This window comes from Pipistrellus hanaki (genome assembly GCF_964339955.1).
Source record: "Pipistrellus hanaki genome assembly, chromosome: 5".
In the NCBI taxonomy this organism is placed as follows: domain Eukaryota; kingdom Metazoa; phylum Chordata; class Mammalia; order Chiroptera; family Vespertilionidae; genus Pipistrellus; species Pipistrellus hanaki.
Window position 1 is genome coordinate 50,569,758 of NC_140507.1, and position 22,244 is coordinate 50,592,001.

General features: G+C 34.3%; 1 protein-coding gene across 5 annotated transcripts in view; it reads right to left on the bottom strand.

Annotated features, from left to right (window-relative positions):
• LRBA (LPS responsive beige-like anchor protein) overlaps positions 1 to 22,244 on the bottom strand; it is a 514,593-nt gene that overhangs the window by 126,942 nt on the left and 365,407 nt on the right. For all 5 annotated transcript variants that reach the window (XM_084884876.1, XM_084884872.1, XM_084884875.1 and 2 more), the window contains 2 exons: positions 6,424 to 6,564; positions 5,319 to 5,438 (listed from right to left, as the gene is read on the bottom strand). In XM_084884876.1, the coding sequence (XP_084741002.1) occupies positions 5,319 to 5,438; positions 6,424 to 6,564 (261 nt within the window). The remainder of the gene's footprint in view (positions 1 to 5,318; positions 5,439 to 6,423; positions 6,565 to 22,244) is intronic.

Here is a 22,244-nt window from a genome sequence, read left to right on the forward strand (position 1 = left end):
GTAATAAATTATTGTACTAAAATCTTAGCTTCTGGAGAAATACGAGTCTCCAACAATCTCCCCTTTAGATGCATTTATTACTGCCCCCTTTCAAAAATAATGAACCTTGGTGACAGTTATGACTCCTTCTACTCTCCAAGCCTGACTGTTAATCATTCCACAGGAGAGATGAAAAAGGGTTTAAACGGCAGTAAGTCCGTTTGTATTTAATCATTAGATTTAATTTATTGACACTAAAGGTACCTGAAGTGAGAATTCTGCCTAGAAAAGCTTAGAGATTTGCCTAACATTTAGTTGTGATTGTGTTGTGAAATCCATTCAAGCTTTAGGAATCTATGATTTGTTCTATAAAATTTAGTCATAATGGTTCAGGTTGAAGATAGTAATCTATTCTGCACCTCGGTTTCTAAAGTTAAGTGAGTTTTTAAGACTTAAAACAGAGAGTCTGCTTGGAATTAAAAATTATTATTTATCATGGTGATGATTCTCCAACCCAATTTTAGCACTTTCTACGCCAGTCCTCAAGACTACCTAATATATCTACTACCTGTCAGTTTATATTTAGATGAAATACAACATCAGGAAAATTGTTATGCAAAGGGATGAAGGAATCCATCTTTCCATAAGCTAAAAGTGATTCCTTGGTGTGATTCTGAAACAATGCCCCAAGTCTGTGCTGCCCAATATAGCAGCCACCAGCTGCAAGTGGATAGTAAATATTTGAAATGTGGTTATATTTACATGGTGTCAATATAAAATATACACCTGATCTCAAAGACAGTGGGAAAAAGGAATGCAAAGTAGCTAATTAATAATTAATTTCACACTGGTTATATGTTGAGATAATAGTACTTTGGATATATCATGTTAAATTGATTATTAAAATTTCACATGTTTTTTGGACAGTGGAGTAAGCCTACTTAGAGAACTGAGCAATGCTTCTCAACTGTTTACCAAGCAGAATAAAAAGCACCATTGAGAGTCATATCTTAAATGGAACCACAAAGAATGCACAAAAAATACAAATGACCCCCAAAATTTTAAACAGTAAATCATGCTAAAAATGAAAGACTGCTTTTAGTTAAATCTAGTAAGGTCTCTCTCTGAAATAAAAAGAACTCACATTTTTACTTTTACTTCATAGGAATAAACTTTAGTTTTTAGAAAAAATTATTCAGTATTAGCAGGATGCAAAAAAACAGGGATTCTAAGATATTAAAGTGCCAGTTTCCCCCTTTAGGGAAAAAAAAAAAAAAGTTGCCCTGGCTGCCTTTCTCAGTGGTTAGAGCATTAGCCCATGTACTAAAGCAGCGTTTTTCAACCGCTATTCCGCGGCACACTAGTGTGCCGCGAGATGTTGCCTGGTGTGCCATAGGTGCAGACAAGACAAGAATTTTATAATTTTTCACTATTTTGTTTACTTAATATTTCATAATAAAGTAATTATAAAATACTTTCTTTGTGTTTATTTTATTCCTATTCAAGAGAATTACTTTATATATAGTCAATATAGGCACAGAGTTAAATTTTTTAACATTTTCTAATGGTGGTGTGCCTCGTGATTTTTTTCATGAAACAAGTGTGCCTTTGCCCAAAAAAGGTTGAAAAACACTGTACTAAAGGAACATAGACTCGATTCCTAGTCAAGGGTACGTAGCCGGTTGCAGGTTCGATCCCCAACCCTGGTCTATGGCACATATAAGAGGTAACCCATCAATGTGCCTCTCTGACATTGATATTTCTCTTGTTCTCTTTCCCTCATTCTCTCTCTCCTTCCTCCTCCTTCCCTTTCACTGTCTCTAAAAATCAATGGAAAAATATCCTCTGGTAAGGATTAACAAAACAAAGTAAGTATTAGAAATGTTATATTATTATTTTCTTTAAAAATTAATTTAAATAAATCTTCTGTTAAAAAATTTCATATTTTAAAATACCATAAGAACATATATTATGTTAATCAATTAAGGTAATGATTTAGAATCCACTCAATAAATTGATTTTCACCACCCACCCTCATATTTCACTATCCCCTCTCAACCGTGTAACACTTTTCTGTTTCTAGAAACTCCAAGACAATAAAAATAAAGATCAGACTATAATTAATATAATTCCATCTGAAATACATTATATTGCAATAAAATGTTTTCACTGTTAGAGTGATTTAAATGTGCTTTCTTACACATTTATTCTTACACACTATATTATAATAATTTAAACATGCTTCCTAACATGTTAAAATGTAACACTTCTACAGAGGCGAGATAAAAATAAAAGGCATGATTAAATCCCTCTTTAGTTTTAGAAAGATCAACTGAAAGGAGTTTCTTTAAATAGCCTATGTAAACATAAGCTGTAGGTCCCAAATTCGCTGGTTATCAATATAGAAAATGGGGTAATTTATCAATAATATGCTATTTAACCTACAGATATTTTATGGTAAAAAAAAAAAGGAAAATATTCATATTGGTTAAGAGGGCAAGTAAGTTTCAGTAAAGTTAGTCATAAAGAAAATGTTTGTGCCTCTTGACACAATGAAATAGTAGTTAAAATAAAGCTATATTTCCAATCAGGATCCAATTAACCTGACACTTAGAATTTTAAATTCAACTTTTCCCATGTTCTCCAATTTTTCACATAGATGCCCTATATAAATACTGCTAGAAAGCTAGAAAGGCAGTAGCACAATAGCAAGAACTAACAGTCTATTCAGTGGTCCATTTTATTGAAGTCTGATGGTTCACTCAAAAGAAAGATGAATGTAAGTTCTTATTATTTGTGAATGAACAAAAATAATGAGCAAAATAAGGAGAAAAGTAAAGAAGGTAATGTGTGCTTTTTTTTTTTTAATGTTGTAGCTGTTTTGCATAGGTTTATTTATTATTTTTACAGGTGGGGTATGTTAAGAGAACTGTTTGAAAAAATGGAACCATGTGCTGTGCTAATTAAAGAATTTTGAGAAAAAAGACTGAGATTTGGGAAAAGAGATAATAACTACAAGTATCTGTCATATGCCACCTCCTATCCAATGAAGAATTAAGCAAGAAATATAGCACTGAGAGAGGAGACAGTTGAAGATATCCTCTATCTCTTTGTTACAAAGCAGGAAAAAATTATTTTCAAATTCATGATTTTGTTTTTGTTTACGCTAATAGCATTGAATCTAAGTATGAATATAAAAATGTGGTTATTAGATGCTTAATAAATAAGACTTTTAAATGTTTTAAAAATTCTTAATTCTATAACTAGTAACAAAAAGTCAGACTTATTAATGTTTTATGTGTTTATATCTCCCTACTACTTCTCAAAAGAGTTAAGTAATTAAGTAATTTGAGATTAGAAGTGGAATTTAATAACAACTATTAGCCCTAACTGGTTTGGCTCAGTGGATGGATCGTTGGCCTCTGGACTGTAGGAATCTGAGTTCGATTCCGGTCAAGGGCACATGCCTTTGCGGGCTCAGTCCCCAGTTAGGGGCATGCAGGGGGCGGCTGATCATTGATTCTATCTCATCACTGATGTTTCTATCTCTTTCTCCCTCTCCCTTCCTCTCTGAAATCAATAAAAGTATATTTTAAAAAAATAATAACTATTAAATCTATTATTCTCATTTACTGTTATCTAATATACACTGAGGTGGCCAGATTATGATTTCTGAGTGCATAATAATCTGGCCACTTAGTGTATATTCTATATAATAAAAGGCTAATATGCAAATTGTCTCCTCGACCAGAAGTTCGACCAGCAGGCAGGTCAGTCAAATGCCCATGTCCCCTCCCCCTGGCCAGGCTGGCTGGACCCAACCCATGCACGAATTCACACACACACACACACACACACACACACACACACACACAGAGTGGTCAGATTACTATGCATTCAGAAATCATAATAATCTGGCCACTCGGTGTACATTTTAAAATTATCTACTGTTTATTCTTAAAGAGTATGATATATAATTGCAAGAGTATTACATACTACATTTTTAGTGATAGAAGAAAATTATACAGATATCCCAATATCTATGATTATTTCTGCATATAACAAAATCTTTAGTAAAATATCTTTGATATAAGCAAAAATATACTCTAAATAAGACAAAGCGTGTGAATACATTTTACAGACTGTTAAGTACCACATCTAAAAAGTAAAATATAATTATCATTCGACCAGCAGGCAGGTCAGTCAAATGCCCATGTCCACTCCCCCAATTAATTATATTGAACTTCTAAGTACTCTTTAGTAACATAAACATTAGTAATGTAACTTCTCTTTGAACCCCAATATATCTCATAGGGTACTTATCATTTTTTCACATATAGTATAATAATCTATGTATAATTCTTATATTTTTATGAGACTATAAGGAGCTTCACAACCATAGACATATCTCATTATATTCAACAGCATGTAACATTGACACTGTACTGAGACACTAGTATTATGAAAATAAAATCCTGTACTTCTGAGGATACAAGCAAAAGACTGGGAAGGGTTATAGTAGCTAATTATGCAAAGTTTTTTTTTTTTTATCTCTTACAGTAGTGAACAAATAGATAAGAGAACTCTTATTTCTCCTCAATAATAATACAATCCTATACCAAACAGGGTCAGGTAAGCATTTACAACCAGAAGCAGGTCAAAGATAATTCTTTTAAGAATAGAGACATGGGGGCTGGCTGGCATGGCTCAGTGGTTGAGCATCGACCTATGAACCAGGAAGTCATGGTTCGATTTCCGGTCAGATCATATGCCCAGGTTGCAGGCTCTTGATCCCCATGGTGGGGCATGCAGGAGGCAGCCAATTAATGATTCTCATCACTGAATGTTTCTATCTGTCTCTCTCTTCCTCTCTGAAATCAACAAAAATGAATTACTTATATTTTAAAAAAGAATAGATAAGGGATCTTTGAAATAAAACAAAATGAAAGTCTGAGATCTTCCTCATAATATATTTCTGACTATATATCTTCTTTGTTGTTGTTGAATTTGGAATTCCATTGAGCAAGCTGCATTACATCCATAATAGACTTCCTTTAAAAGAGAGAGAGAGAGACTGCAAGGGGGAAGAAAACAACCATTCCACAACTAAAGAAAGAGACAAGAGATAAGAGACAGACATGCATACAGATACAGAGGCAGAAATAAGACACAGAAGAGAGAAAGACAAATTCCATACAGTGGTGCTTGGCCACTTAACCGAGACCTCATTCTTTGAGGCTTATCTTCAGTAAAAAGACTGTACTGCAAGAGAAATACTGCCCACATTCATTCAACAAGGGACACACCAAAAATAATTGTGAAATGAAATGTTTCTGTACCTTAATATCAGATGTATCACGCTGGCTGTTTCGCCAAGCTCTGGAAATGGATGAAAAGGTGCGATCTGCATGATCAAATTTCCCACCTTGCAAATTTAGGAAATATGTTGTGAAGGGTTCCTAAAAATAAGCAATTGAAAAAATCCATTAGGCATAAATATGTGGTTTTATAAATATTTACATCTAAATATTCTAATGAGTAATATACATTAGCTAGTAATAGGCATTGAATGGGAAGTATACCTAAATTATTACATTAATGTCCTCAAATTACTTCTCTTTCTGAAGACTTATTCCCAAAATTTGGTATGTGAAACATATTTTAAACACTCTTCTTTCCAAGAACAATTTATTAATAACATTCAGACATAAATTAGATGGTATTTTCTTCATAGTACAAGGAAATTGTCCAATATGTAATTTTCTTATTGTTATGGCTCAATATTTAATTTATGATTAAGAAAAGAAAAATGTTTGGAAGATTTAAAAGCCTCCTCTTAGTTAAAGAACATTTAAACACATATTAGTGGATAATTGCTTGAAATTAGCTAAGCACTATAAATTACTTCTAGGATTTATGTCTGCCTGTACCCTTCTAACAAGCTTTAATTAATGATGTGCTGCAATGCTTTCCCAAAGAAATTACTTTCTAGTAGATGAATCACCTTTCAATTTTACAGAAACATTTCTTGTTTAACCAATATATTATCAATACAAGGCAGCCTTGGTGTAACTTATAAATACACCTTATTCCATTTGGGGCAAATGAAATTTCAAAATATATGAATATATGTCTATGTTAATTAAATTTTATTTATTTTAAAAAATAACATTTGAATATAATCTATGATACAATCTAGAATTTGCTAAGATATCTATCATTTGAAGAGGCAAATTTAAGGGAAAAATTCACACAGAGGTGAAACATTTTTAAGGCAATTCTACAGTAATACATACCAAGTGGGATACAGAGATACTTACCACTAGAACCTTAATCACTGAAAATAATTATCATTCAAAAAAGACGCTGATGATTTTTAATCACGGCATAGTCTCTATAACATGAATTTACTTATTCAAGGTTTATTATTCAAATTGAACTTACTATTCTTAGCAGCCATGCAAGAACAAAACTTGCAGTTGAGTAATGAGTACCATAGTGGAACTTTGGAACTTGGTCATCTTCCCATGATTCATAACGCTCTGCAAAGAACGCTGCTCTTTTTGGATTCAAAGCTCCTACTGGCTGTCAATGGGGAGGAAAAACAAGAACACCAATGTAAGCATCCTTTATCACTTTCACGCCTCAAAATGTTGTCCTATTAGCAAGTTTGAAAGCGAATTAAAACTTATGTGTATTATTTAAATTAACACAGATTATTATGTTCTGACAGTAGGTGGAAAAACAAACATTTTCAATGCAGGTTAAACATACACATATAATATAAGTGAATGGAGAAACCTGTCATTTCTCAATAAGTCTAGTTTTTGTTAAATAAGTGTCTTTAATCAGCCCATAAAAAGCATTTTTTAAAAGACAATTATATGAAGTAAATATTAGCTATAAAATATTTTTGAAAGCACCTATCATATAAAATTCTATTTAGTTAATTAGAAGCAACAACCAGAAACAGAATCTTGAAGCTAGAGGATTAATTTATAGGTGGTCCTGAAAAGAGGTTGGACTAAAATCTGAGTGAGCAAAAAGATTTTGTGAAAAAGGGGTTAAATGTAGAAATTTCTACCAGGATGAGTAAAACCAGAACTTAAGGGGAACATATGCCTGCATGAAATATATAAAATACATTACATAGAAAGAATGGTACACAGATTACAAGGGGCTTACTGGAGTTATAATAGTGCCAAGTTAGAAGGTTATTTTGAAAAATAAAATGAGTCAGTATAGCCCTGGTCAGCTAGCACAATGTTTGAGCATTGCCCTGTGCACCAAAAGGTGGTGGGTTCAATTCCTGGGCAGGGCACATACCAAGGTTGTGGGTTCAATCCCCAGTTGGGGCATTTCAGTAGGCAACAAATCAGTTTCTCTCTCTCTCTGATCCCTTCTTCTCTCACAAAAATCAACAAAAAACATATCCTTTGGTGAGGATTAAAAATAATTTTTAAAAAATTAATGATTCAATATAGATAAAGTCCTACAAACCAGGCATGACAACATCCAATGAATGCTACCTATTATTTTTGAGATTATCTTTAGAACTGGAGTAAAGTTTCAATAAAAGAATAGCCTGTGAGTAAAGAGCCAACACATTGCTTGGCATAAGATAAGAAGCTTTATAAATGCTAGCTTATGTTGTTATTATTGCTGCTGCTGTCATTCAGGGAACACACAAACTCCACTAAACAGTATGCAAAATTTTGTGTGATTATACACATGTACATTTTCTTAAGAAAAATATACAGAGTGTTCTCAAGATTTTCAAAGGGGTCGAAGGGCTGAAATGATGTTAAGATCAATTGCTTTAAGTAACAATTCATTCTAATAAATCATTCTGACCTTTAGAAAACACCTATTGTTTATTTTTTTTAAATCAAATCACTTTCTTTAATGAAGGCCTAAGAATTAGCCACTCCTCAGTTATAAAGAAAATATCTGATTATTAAAGAGGGAAATATGAAAATAAAATTTGATATTGGTTTTAAAATAGATGTATTCAGAAAGATTCTATTGAATATAAAACAATGTTAAATTAGTTTTTAAACTGCTTTTTATGTTAATATGGGATTTTAAGCAACATTTTTAAATCATCAGTTTAGCTATCTTTTTTAAGTTAACTATTTTTTTCAAAGCTCCTATTTATTTTTAGTACCATTCTCTCTTAATAGCTTTAAAAGATTCTAATTCACACTGTATTTTAAGTGACTGTTTTATGTTATAAGCAAATTTTTAAAAATCTTTAGCTGATTAGCAATGTAAATAAGTATACATATACTAAGTTAAAAATGCCACCTTTTAAAGCATTAGTTTCTGCAGAAAAGAATCATATCTGATTTACTAAATTTATGCCAGTTAGGAATGAAACTGACCCCAAGAAATCTTTGTTACAGAACCAATTTTGAATGCCTTTAAATGAATTTTAGTTGTTGTCCCTAAAGACTGAGCTATGCAAAAGGAAAAAAGAAATAAAATCATTTGAAGACAAATTATGTGAATTAAAAATAGAATCAATACTCCTTTTGTATGGTTCTGCAGCATATTAAGTATTCACTTTATCTGCTCCCATTTTTATTACTCTCCAAATGAGTGCACCCCCAAAATCAATAGTTATAGAATCACGTTTCTTGAATATAATGCTAAAACCAATTAAGATTGATTTCACTAGCATCTAAAAAAAACGGCATTGCGCAGAGATCCATATAGGTAGAACCCACAGTATTGATTCTAGCTGTTATTGTTACAGTTGCTTTCTGAAGCCTGCTCCAGGACAGCTATCAAGACATACCACATTTATTTGCAAGCATATAAAAAAGAAGTCCCCAAATAAAAGAAGGTTTTAAAAAAAACAAAAAACAGTGGAGCTGTGCAATGACAATGATACACTATCAGCTTACTCAGAGAAGTTACAGTGGGAATACACACATTGAATTATACATTACGCGAAAGCACTGATTTATTGTGGTAATAACATCCACCTCATTAAAAGATTCTGCTTTGCTGCAGTTGGAAGGCTACATATTGTTTACTGCTATAAATTAATGGCGGTCCAAAGAAGGCTGTGGAACCGTCTTAACAATAGATCTGTAATGACAGTGCTGTATATCACGGCTTCCTCAGCAGCTTCATAATAAAATGGAGACAATGTATTGAGCTAATACATTCTACCATGCTGGCCCATATTTTTCTGACAACTGCTTTAAAAGATGAGCTGAATCCAACTATGTTATAATGCAGCAAAACATTTAACTAAGCAAGAGTCTGTCACACACCAAAGTGCATCATAGCATTTTTAAAACATTGTCTAAATCAGCATTTCAAGTTGTTTATTAATTTCTACAAAAGAAGTAAAATTAAATGCTGAGAGGTACTCTTATACAGTATATCATGAGTATCAATAGAGTATAATTCAGAAAAATGCAGAGCACTATCATCCGATTGGGAGCTCTTTGTACAATTTAACTGTAAAAGCTTGGCTAAAGATTTTTTAAAATCAGCAAATTGATTAAAAGAATAAGAGAAAAAATATTGGTCATTTAAAATAACTTCCTGAAAAAAAATCAACAAAAAACAAAAATTGATTAGAGAGGTATAATTCCAGTTCATAATGATGTAAAAATAAAGAACCCTAGAATATAAAAATTATAAACATTATATGAAACTTATACAAAAAGGGTTATATAAGATTTTTAAATCTACAAAATAATAAAAGAACCTTGGGATAAAGTTATTTAAAAATTAATGTATAAGGACTACCAATACAAACATTAAATTTAAGAACATGGAAGTAACTTGGATTATAGTAAGATAAGACAAATTAAAGAAAATAGAGCACCAAAACTCTTAAAAATGCAGAAATAGAAATAACAAAAAATCACTGTACCTATGATATTTTAATTTCACAAATAGCAAAACTGTCAAATGTGGTAGAGTGTTAAGTATTTTGTTTGAGATATAGTAATGAAAGCCTTCAGAACCAGATATATTAAAAACAAAAACAAAAAAAACTTCCTAAATCAGGTTTTTAAGAGAATTACAATTAAAATACCTTACTACCTTATTTTAGAAGCATTTTTTCTAACTATTAGGATAACAAAAATATCCCATGTAAAGTGCCCAGCTCAGTGCCTGTCATATAGAAAATTATTAGTAATAATTATTTTTTCAGTTTATTTGACTTAAGGACCACTTAGAAATTAAGCACTTACTGAATAACTCAGATTATTTGGAATATGAGGAAACAAAAACACCCCATCAGAAGAGTAAAAAGAAAAAATAATTCAAAAATATGAAGGTAGTATAAGGAGCCTCTGGAACAACTTTAAGTATACCAACATTTGTACTGCCAGAAGGAAAAGAGAGAGAACAAGATATTGAAAACCTACTTGAGGAAATAGTGTCAGAAAACTTCCCCCACCTGGTAAAAGAAATAGACATACAAATCCAGGAACCACAGAGAGTCCCAAACAAGAGGAACCCAAAGAGCCCACACCATGGCACATAATAATTAAAATGCCAAGAGTTAAAGACAAAGAAAGAATCTTAGAAGCACCAAGAGAAAAGCAATTAGTTACCTATAAGGGAGTGCCCATATGGCTACCAGCTGATTTCTCAACAGAAACTTTGCAAGCCAGAAGGGAGTGGCAAGAAATATTCAAAGTGATGAAAAGCAAGGACCTACAACCAAAATTACTCTATCCAGTAAAGCTATCATTTAGAATTGGAGGTCAGATAAAGAGATTCACAGACAAGAAAAGCTAAAGGAGTTCTTCACCATCAAACAATTATTACATGAAATGTTGAAGGGTATTCTTTAGGAGAAAAAGGAAGAGAAGGAGGAGGAGGAAGCTGGGAGGGGAGAGGTGGAAGAAGAAAATGAGAAAAAGAACAATAAAATGGCAATAAATATTTATCTATCAACAATTGAATCTAAAAATCAAAATAAACAAAATCTAACAAACAAAATAAACTGATGAATAAAATAGAATCAAAGGCAGGGAAACATGTAACAGACTGAAGAATCTCAGAGGGAAGAGGTAGGAAGCACAGAAGAGATTAACCAAAGAACTTGTATGCATATATGCATTACCTATGGACATAGACAATAGGGTGGTGAAGGCCTGGGGCAGGAACCAAGTGGAAAGGGCAAAGGGGGAAAACAAAGGGTAGTATCTGTAATACTCTTAATAAAGATTTTTTTTTAATATTTTTAAAAAAATCCATTAAACAAGCCTGATAAGATCAGTGGAGTCTATTAGAAAAGAATGTAATAAACATCATAATCCTCCATTGGTACATGCAGTACTTATCCTGTGCATTCTATGTCAGAAGTCTAATAGTACACACTAGTCCCCCCAAAACACTTACCTCAAGAATATAAGCAAAACCAAATTACAAAAGTCCAAAGGGCGCCCTAATTTTACTATGAAATTATATTAAATGTCAAGTACACTGCAATCATCTTCTACTACATTAATTTAAAAGTTTTGAGACCCCTTCAAGTGCACACAACAGACTCTCATATAATCACTAGTAAAAGTTAGTGGTAAAAAGGAAAGGCTTTTTCCCTAGCTGGTTTGGCTCAGTGGAAAGAGCATCGGCCTGCGGCCTGCAGACCTAAGGGTCGGGGATTTGATTCTGGTCAAGGGCACATGCCCGGGTTGCGGGATCAACCCTGTGAGGGACATGCAAGAGGCAGCAAATCAATGATTCTCTCTCATCATTGATGTTTCTCTCTCTCTCTCCCTTCCTCTCTGAAGTCAATAAAAATGTATTAAAAATTAAAAGAAAAAGAAAAGAAAAGGCTTTTATATTGATACATTTGAAGTTTTTCTTTTTAAAAATTTCAGGAAATCTCACCTGAAGTTATATAATTAAGAATAATATCTTCAACTTACATTTTACAATTTATAAAATATTATTATGCATTCTTGCAATAAATATGTTAGCTAAATATCACTATTTTAATAATGAAGACAAGAAGTATCTTGAGTAACATTGTTGAAAATCAATATAAATCCTAGAGACAAAAACCTAATTCTCAAAACCTGGTCTTTGGGCCATTTTATCCATCTAAAGCTGTTGTAATACAATTATCCTTCCTAATTTCAACAAATTCTCCATTTCTTACCCAATTTGGAATGACATTTATTTAATGGATTTAAAGAGTAATAATACATGTAACGGCTAAGAAGCAATCCTCGAACAAAGAAGGTCCTCAATAAATACAATTGCTGTTCATGTTGTGATTGCTATCATCACTGTCACCATAATTTCTTCTTCCTTTTGAGATTTGTGTGAATTGTTTTATTTTATACCAACCTTGAAGACATAAAAAATTCCAACTGCTGGACCATGATTACAGTTACTTAGAGTAAGGGAATTGATAAGAAATCTGAGTAATTTTATATAGCAGAAATCTACTTGAGTTAACAAACTTCTCTTTTAAAATCCAAGTCTGCAAAGAGGTTTTTACAGCCTTTCTATGAAGGCTTTAGAAAATCAATGAACCCTAACATGAGGATGAGAAGCTGAAGATAAGAAGATGAAAGAAAGAAGAAAATAAGCAAACAAATAAGTAAATCATTCTAGAGCATAAAAATCATAAATAGGGCCTTTGTAAATGCTAAGGGAGAGTGTATCACAAAGATACATTTTGTGTGTATACAGGAATATAGGAGAGATGTCAAAAGGGCCTCAGAAAGGGCAAACAAAAGAGCATGGCTACTTTAGGATCTTAATGACTGGCCTAAAGCCATCTGCCAATGTCATCTTTATTTGATATGATTAGGAAATTGGAAACATCCTTTAATTCTCTGACTACTTATAAAGCCTATCCTACAGCATTTATGAGGTCATGGACAAAAGAGGTCATACATCATTTTATTCTTTCCTGGAAGAGGGAAGGTCTGTAGATGGTGAAAGAGAGCCACTGCTAAAAACTAGGGGGAGGGGGTAAAAAAAAAAAAAAGTGGTTGATTCAATGCTATGTGAATTAAATGTTTTTTGTTATAAAAATGTCAGATTAAATGTTAGTTTCATCTAAATTAGAAAATGAAAGAAGGTGAACTATCAGGAAATGTGACATCATAAAAGATGGTAACAATTTGGTTTTAAAAGATTACAGGAAATAACTATGATATGCAGCTTAAAGGGACCATTCTATTTAATGCCAATGCTACTATTTATCGGATATAAGCGATGGTGCTCAAGTCTCATATAAATTATATCATTACATTCATAATAATCCCTTAATATACAAACCTGTTAGCATTGCCAAATTACCAGTGGGAAAAAAATGAATCTGGGAGAAGTTAGATGACCATTGTTGGTTAGTCACCAAGCCGGGTGACAGGGCAAGATCCAGAGCAGACTCTAACTAAATTGACTATAAAACCTAAAATGATCTGGATTGTGTAGATTGATGAAAATATTGGTGCCAAATCTGTAAGGCCATTAGAATCCTTTCATGGGAGATTTAGACTGCCTTTGAAAAAATATAATTTACGTTTTTTACGGGAATATCACTTAGTGGAAGTTTTATAATTGGGAATATGGGTACTTTGTCTTGGGACACCAAAATTATGCATGGCAAAAACAGCTTTTATATTTAAAAAAAAGTAAATAAAAAATATAGGTATTGTCATCACAGTGTATTGCTTAACATTCCTCTTAACTTTTAAATATGTATACCCCCAATCATGAACCCAAATGAATTTTATTCTGTGCATTTCCACCACCTGCCTTTCTCCCCTATACCCCAAGAGAAGAAAATAAAGAAAGAGCCTCTGTCATTTAAGCAATGTTGACACTGTTAGGAGGTACAGCAACTATTTTGGGTCAGTTATAACAGCTCTTTTATCTAAATGGCAATTGCAACAAATAGCCTAATAAGCATTTTTATGCAACCTTGGCTTTTAAGGAATTTTGTCAAATGCTATATATGGTTGAAATAGATTGGTACTTTTCTTCATGCACTCTACATTTTATTTAATACTGTCAAGAAAAAATTCCACTGGCATACCAGTGTGGTTTAGAGTTAACAAATACAGTAGATCTTCAGGTTACATTGGAGATCCGTTCCCACAGCATGACATAACGTGATTTTTGCCATAAGTCGGAACCCACCTACATAAGCACCTACGTCACTCACATGGAGCACATACACAGCAGTAGTGAAGTGAAACAGTAAAAAAAAAAAAAAAAAAAAAAAAAAAAAAATTAAAAGAAAGATAACAATTCCTGACCTTTACTTGTTGCAAATAAATACTAAGAAACATGAAGCACATATGTACATACACTGAAATGATGGAACTTTTTTTAAATAAATAAGTGAGAGATGGTGGCGTAACCACAAAACAACATAAGCCGAGTCCAATGTAGCCCGAGGACTGTCTGTAAGCACTTTTGTTCTCAAGTACCAGAGCAGTTTCTAAGCCCTTTAAAACACACTTTCGTGCAAGTAGCATTAAACATACACTCACTATACTATTTCAATTTAACGAACACATCTTGCGGAAAAGAAAGTATTCAGTTTTATTTATTATGCCTATGTAGAATCTAAATCATTTGAAACACTCATGTTGGCATATTTAATAGCAATGCCTTCACATTTATTATTCACCTATGGTGCATAGTAAGTGATTTTTACTATAGGTTTTTATCTGAATTTGAGTCAGGTACATAAATGGATTAAAATAATCTCTTAATCCAATGCCAGTGTTGAACTAAATGCTCTCATAACCCCAAATCCAATGCCAGTGTTGAGCTAAATGCTAGCATAACTCCAATCTTAAAAATGCAAGGAAAACTTGGGGGGGGGGGAGTCTTAGAATAATAAAAATGATAAACAACCAAGATGCCCAAAGCTGATATATAAAAAACCTATCCATTTGTAAACAGAATCATATAAGACCGTTAAAATCAGAAGTTCCAGTCTAAGACAGTATCCTAAGAGAAACCTAACCTATAACTACATATGAAACAATCCCTCTGAAAGAAATCCAGAAACTAGCTGAGCAACTCATACACATTGAGAAAACAAGGAAAACAACAACAACAACAACAAAAACCATATCATAACAGACTAGAGGCCTAGTGCATGAAAGTTGTGCATGGGGAGGGTGGTCTGCACCCTCTCCAATCTTGGACCACTCGGGTCCCTGATCAGGCCTAAACTGGCAATCGGTCATCCCCCTCACAATCTGGGACCACTGGCTCCTAACTACTTGCCTGCCTGCATGCCTGATAGCTCCTAACCACTTCTACCTGCCAGCCTGATCACCCCCTAACCCAGTGGTCAGCAAACTCATTAGACAACAGAGCCAAATATCAACAGTGCAATTATTGAAATTTCTTTTGAGAGCCAAATTTTTTTAATTTAAACTTCTTCTAATGCCACTTCTTCAAAATAGACTTGCCCAGGCCATAGTATTTTGTGGAAGAGCCACACTCAAGGAGCCAAAGAGCTAAATGTGGCTCGCAAGCCGCAGTTTGCTGACCACTGCCCTAATCACTCTGCTGCTGGCCTGATTGATGCCTAACTGCTCCCCTGCTGGTCTGATTGCCCCCAACTGCCCTCCCCTGCAGGACTGGCAATCCCCAACTTTCCTTCCCTGCAGGCCTGGTTACCCCCAACTCTTCCCTCACCCACCAGCCATCTTGTGGCAGCCATCTTGTGATGATGTAGCATGAGGGGGTGATGCCACTGAGGCTTTTATTATACGTATAGGATAGGAAAGGTTGCCTTACCTCTACCACAAGCTTGGCAATGAATGACAATAGCAATCTACTCCTAGAAAAAAGCAAGAAAGAGAAAGAAAAACCTCTCTATGGCACAGGCACAGATGTTCTGTTAAATGACTGAGCCAGAACAGCACCACAGGGCCCTTGTGAAGTACAAACTCAATGGAGGAATTGGAAGTCTGTGTTGCAATGAAGGTAATAATGACAATATCAAACTCAACCAAGCTCATCTACTGACTAGGTTGGCTGAACTCCCAACACAAACTGCCTGACATAAGAGGAGGCACCCACATTTCTAGGCATAAAATAGTATTCACATCAGATCTCAGCTGACATTCAACCAAAAACTACCAGACACTTAGAATATTATGGAAAAATAATGACACATTATGAACAGATCAACCAATCAAAAGAACTATTCTCAGAGATAATAGAGATGGTTAGAAGTACCTTGCATATTATGTAAAATAACTGTAATTCATTAATAAAAAGATCTAGTGGAAGGGTGGAAAACTTATATAAACAGGTGGGAAATTTCAGCAGAGCTGAAAACCAGAGAAAAAGAATCGAATATAAATGCTTGAAATAAGTATCAGAGGTGAAGAATTCTTTTGACGAGCTTAGTCTGCTCAAAGACTGGACACAGCTAAGTAAATAATAAATAATTCTGAAGGTAGGTTAATCGAAATGATCCAAAATGAAGATGATAAATGAAAACACAAACAGAATTGATTAACCATGAGCTATGAGACAAAATCAGAGAGTCTAATATAGATGTACTTGGAGTCTCAGAGGGAGGAAAGATGTAAGAACAAAAGAATGAGTAAGTAATTTTCAAAATTATTAACAAGAAATAAACTTCAGATTTAAGAAACTCTAAAAACTCAAAGCAGGAAAACAAAACAAAACAAATGAAGGAGAGAGATCATTGCCAAAGAGCTGAAAATCAAAGATAAAGAAACAAGTCTTAAAGCCAGAGTAAAGAAAAATAAGTAAACATTATTAAACAGAAAGAAACAAAATCATAAGGAAAATACAAACTTTCACCGGTAACTAGGCCAGTCAGAAGACAGTAAAACGTCACTTTAAAAGTATTATTGCTCCTCCAAATACCTGTCAATCTAGTGAAAATATTGTTTGCAGAGCCATGCTCTCTTTAAAGCCTCTAGGGAAAGATCCTTCCTTGCTTCTTCCAGCTTCTTGTACCCTAGGTATTCCTTGGCTTATGACAACATAACTCATATTTCTATGTCTATCACCACATAGTATTCTTTTCTGTGACGTCTGTTTTTAACCTGTTTTTTTAAGCTTCTCATAAGGACCCCAATCATGTAGGATTTGGACCCTTTCTAATGACCTCTCTAATATGTTTGGGTCTGATTGGTTAAATCTTGGTACTAGAAATCTTAATTGTATTACACAAATACTAGAGGCCTGGTGCAAAAAATTCATGCATTGGAGGGGGGGGGGGGTGTCCCTAAGTCCAGCCTGCACTCTCTCCAATCTGGGACCCTTCAGGGGATGTCCAACTGCCAGTTTAGTCCTGATCTCACAGGCAGTGGGATCGGGCCTAAACAGGCCGTTGGACATCCCTTTCACAATCCAGGACTGCTGGCTCCCAACTTCTCGCCTGCTTGCCTTCCTGATTGCCCCTAACCACTTCTGCCTGCCAGCCTGATCACCCCTAACCACTCTCATGCCAGCCTGATGACTAATTGCTCCCCTGCCAGCCTGTTTGCCCCTAACTGCCCTCCCTTGCAGGCCTGGTTTTCCCTAAACCCAACTGCCCTCCCTTGCAGGCTTGGTTCCTCTCAACTTCCCTCTCCTGCTGGCCATTTTGTGGTGGCCATTTGGTTCCACATGGGGGCAGGATCTTTGACCAAATGGGAGCAGTCATCTTGTGTGTTGGAGTGATGATCAATCTGCACATTACTCTTTTATTAGATAGGACAGAGGCCTGGTTAATGGGTGGGGGCCAGCTGATTTGCCCTCAAGGGTGTCCCAGATCAGGGTGGGGGTTCCCTGGGGGTATGGGGCAGCCTGGGTGAGGGGCCTGTGGTGGTTTTCAGGCTAGCCATGCCCCCCCCCCCCCCCCCCCCCCCCCCCCCCGTGACTCAAGTGGAGACTTTGGTATATGGGGTTTATTTATCTTCAATAATTGAAACTTTGTAGCCTTGAGTGGAGCCAAGCCTCTTGATCACTTCCTGGCTGCTGCCATTTCTGTTGGAATTTATTTTCTTCTATAATTGAAACTTTGTACCCTTGAATGGAGGCCTGGGCCCACCAGAGTGTGTGGAAAGCTTGGCTTCCTCGACTGCCAGGGAAACCCAAGCCTCCCTCCTGCTCTCTGTGGCTGCAGCCATCTTGGTTGGGATTAATTTGTATACTTGCTCTGATTGGCTGATGGGCGTGGCTGGTGGGCGTGGCTTGTGTGAGTAGCTTAATGGTGGTTAATAATTTGCATATTACTATTTTATTAGATTGGCTAGATACCTGATTTTTTAAAAAGTAATGTTGGAGCATAAAGGGTAGATAATTACTATTTTTTAAGTCAATCAAAATTATACCTACTTTTTTTTTGTGAGAACAGGAAAAATATATATATTTTGGCATGTTGCAGAATTTTAGTAATTAGTTTATGTGTGCCATGAGATGAAAATGTTGAAAATCACTGACCTAATCAATTTAGTATTTGTTTTATATTTTAATTATACAGGAAAACATATTTTTAAAGTAAATAAATTTTATGTAGTTTAACAGAATATATTTCTCAATAAAATTCTACTTGTTTTTCTTCCTATATTTAAAAAATGGTAACTATTTAATTGTCTATTCCAGTTTACATAGTAGGCCAATGAGAACTATGGTTTTTGTTTTCAGAATTTCCCCTTTTTTTACTTTCAAAAATTTAAGTTTATATTATAAATAGTGGACTCATTTAAAAAATTCATCTTCTGAAAGTGAGACAGTCTAAAATAAAGTTATACAGAAATAAAAAGTTTTTGATTAAATTATTTCCCTTTAAATGTGTCAAATATAACATACATTCCATTATAAAACTCTTTAAAAGTGGGGATTTAATTCACTTTGATTTCTGGTACAGTTCTTAGAATAACATCCACAAAAGGTGCTCAGTAAATATTTAATAATCAAATATATGAATAAACATATTTATGCAATATATATATATAGGGCATTAAAACAGGTGTTAATGTTGAATAAGTATTGTTATTCAAATAAATGGCTTTGAGAATAAAGAATTGGGCAGGAGCCCTAGCCGGTCTGGCTCAGTGGCTAGAGTGTAGCCTGTGGACTGAACGGTCCCGGGTTTGATTCCAGTCAAGGGCACATGCCTGGGTTGCAACCTCAATCCCCAGTGGGGGGGTGTGCAGAAGGCAGCCAATCAATGATCTCTTTCATCATTGATGTTTCAATATCTCTCTCCCTCTCCCTTCCTCTCTAAAATCAATAAAAACATATTAAAAAAAAAAAAAGAACTGGATAGGAATGTGCACATGTGGACTAAAAGGTAAGTTACTATACTACCCACAGTGAAAAGCATAGTACATATTCATATAAGTGTTGAGTGTCATAGGAAACTACAAGAATCAGAACTTGACACATACAAAGATATATATAGAAACCTACTGCACTTAACTCTCTATAAAAAGAAAAAAAAATCCCAGCTTGAAATCAGATGTTTAGTATCAGTACCTATTGAACTTAAAAAATTTTTTCTAGGTATTTTAAAACCAGTTTTTATGTAAATTCATGGTAAGAATACATGTCGCCTACTCTGAATCTAACCAAGTTAGTCTACCCAGCACTAAACTAAGAAAACAGGAAGTATTATGGGATAAAACTGGTAATGTTATACATATAAAACAATCCTATTATAAATAATAATAAATGGTCACTCCACACCACAGTAACTTAGGATGATTAGTGAATAAATACTTAACTTAGAAAAAGATTACTGACTGGCAATGTGTTGTTGGTATATGTCAGGATTATTCATCACCCTGACAGTAATATTAACCACAATCCATTTCAGTTACTTCAGTTTATCGTTTACTGACTAATGTTAAAAAACAATGTCATTGAAGGCTGCTTAAATAAAGTATAAGATTAACCTCTGTTAATCATTTACAAACTTCCACTGGAAGGTAACTTCCAGTAGAAAACCCACTATGCTATACAGAGTGCTAATACTTAACAAATGTAAAGTTTTAAAAATAGTGACACAAAACAGATTGTTTTCTAATTTTACACACACACACACACACACACACACATACACACACAAATGTACATATGCATTCACACTTTCCTGAACTTAATTTTACATTCTGGGAAAGAGTTACATAGCCATATTTTAGACTAACTACATCACATTGAACAAGTAATAATTTAAACTTTAAAAAGGTCTGTGTACCCATAACATATTTTCTTCAGTACTACATAAATACTATAAAATACAATATATAATTATATAGTTTGCTATATAAAACCCCTCAAAATTAAGTAATTTTCTAAAGGTCCATTACTAATAACTGAGGAAGACTGACATATATCTACATACATCTTAAGATTTCCTCTCTGGTCCTCTAATTTCATCTTTCCAGGCTATTTTCCCATATCATTTTGATGTTGCTTTTAGAAAACATCTGCACATACATTCTACTTCCTATAGCATAATTTTTTTATCAATGCAATAGCTTTATTGTTGTAAGAGTTTCCTTGTTTTGTTTCTTAAATTGTTTATTTTCTGTTTCTTAAATTGTCTTTGCTTTTTCTGGTTTCGTTTATTTTTCTGTTTGTTTTGTCTTTGCCACCTTTCATATTGTAGACTATCTTTTTGTGTTTGCTAACACTTGAGTATACCTTCATTTTTAAAATGAAACCTGAAAGAGCTGACTGAAGTGTATGCAGCATAAGTAGCAACATGAACAGGTAGATTTCATTGAAGGGAAATCAGGTGAGCTTCATGTAGAATCTCTAAGTGTTAGTATTTTTTAGGTCATGCCTCTTGAACAAGTCAATATTCTCAAAGAATGATATATAACATAACCCTCTGTCTTACAGGGTGGGGGTTAGTACTGGCCTGCCTGCCAGAATTCTGATAGCATGACAGGAAAAGGGTCTGGGGGCCTTCACATTCAGTCCTTAAGCTTTTAGTTAATCCCCCTGTGTTCCATTCATTACCTTTGCTGTTCTTAGAGTTCTTAAATCAGAAAAGTCTCTGGTACAATTTCTCCAAACAGCAAACATCTTGCATTTTTGTTCTGATAAAGGGGAGAATAGTGGATTTTGGAAAGAAATGGATATAAATGTAAGTTTTCTCTTTCTTGTTATACCTAAAATACACCAGTTCACTGACAGACACAGGTCTGAGATGAAACCCTAGCCTTAACACTCAGAAATGTGTGACCTTGGAGAGTTCCTTAACCTCACCATGTCTTAGTTTTCTTATCTATGAGATAAAGATAATAACACATTCCTTACAGTGCTGTTGAGGAATTAACAAAGAGAGCATATGTAAAAGGTTTGTTACACTGGAAGGCACTTGCCAGAGCTTCACTTACAACACTACAAATATATTCTAAACTACCCCAATGTAATTCTTCTGCTTATTAGGTTGTGAATTCCCCCAAGACCAGGGAATGCAATTTATTTTTAAAAATCCCTAAAATCAATGTCGACATAATAGCATCTATGTTTGATGCCTTAGGTTAAAATATGTTTAAGATATTTTATCAGCCAATAAAAAATATCCAAGTGTGAGGTAATTTTAAATTTATCTTTGCTCATTTGTATTTTATTTAAACACTGTATTTACTGTTATAATATCATAAGGTTTGTTTTAAGTCTGAATTCCTGTGGTTTGAAGCCCAATATATAGAAGACAAAGTGAAAGTTATAACAATACTTAAACAATATAGCCTTCGCCATCCCCACCCCCCAAAAAAGAGTCTTCTTTTACCTCTGTGACATCTAGATGGTATATTGATTCCCGGTATATCTGTTACAGAGCAGACTAAAAGGACTGGCATTTGTCAGAAACAGCACTTAAAACTTAAAGAGATAAAGAAGTGTTGTCTGATCAACAACAGTTAAATGTCGGTAGTCAATTCCAGGTCAAGATGCATGCTGTATATATTAAATGTGTGTGCTAGAGAGAAATATCTCACATATAAAAATATATAACCAAAGAGTAGGAGATAAATGAGAGACCAAGAGAGAGAAAACCACCTACTTTTTCTTTAAACACACACACACACAGAGAGGGAGGGAGGGAGGGAGGGAGGGAGAGAGAGGGAGAGAGAGAGAGAGAGAGAGAGAGAGAGAGAGAGAGAGAGAGAGAGAGAGAGAGAGAGAGAGAGAGAGAGAGAGAGAATGAGAGAGGGGGAGGAGAGGGGAGGGGGAGAAAATACACCACTAAGAACTCATCAGCAAGAAAATAGATTCAGGAGAGCTTTGTCTCTCAGTTCTCAGTTATCTAACAATTT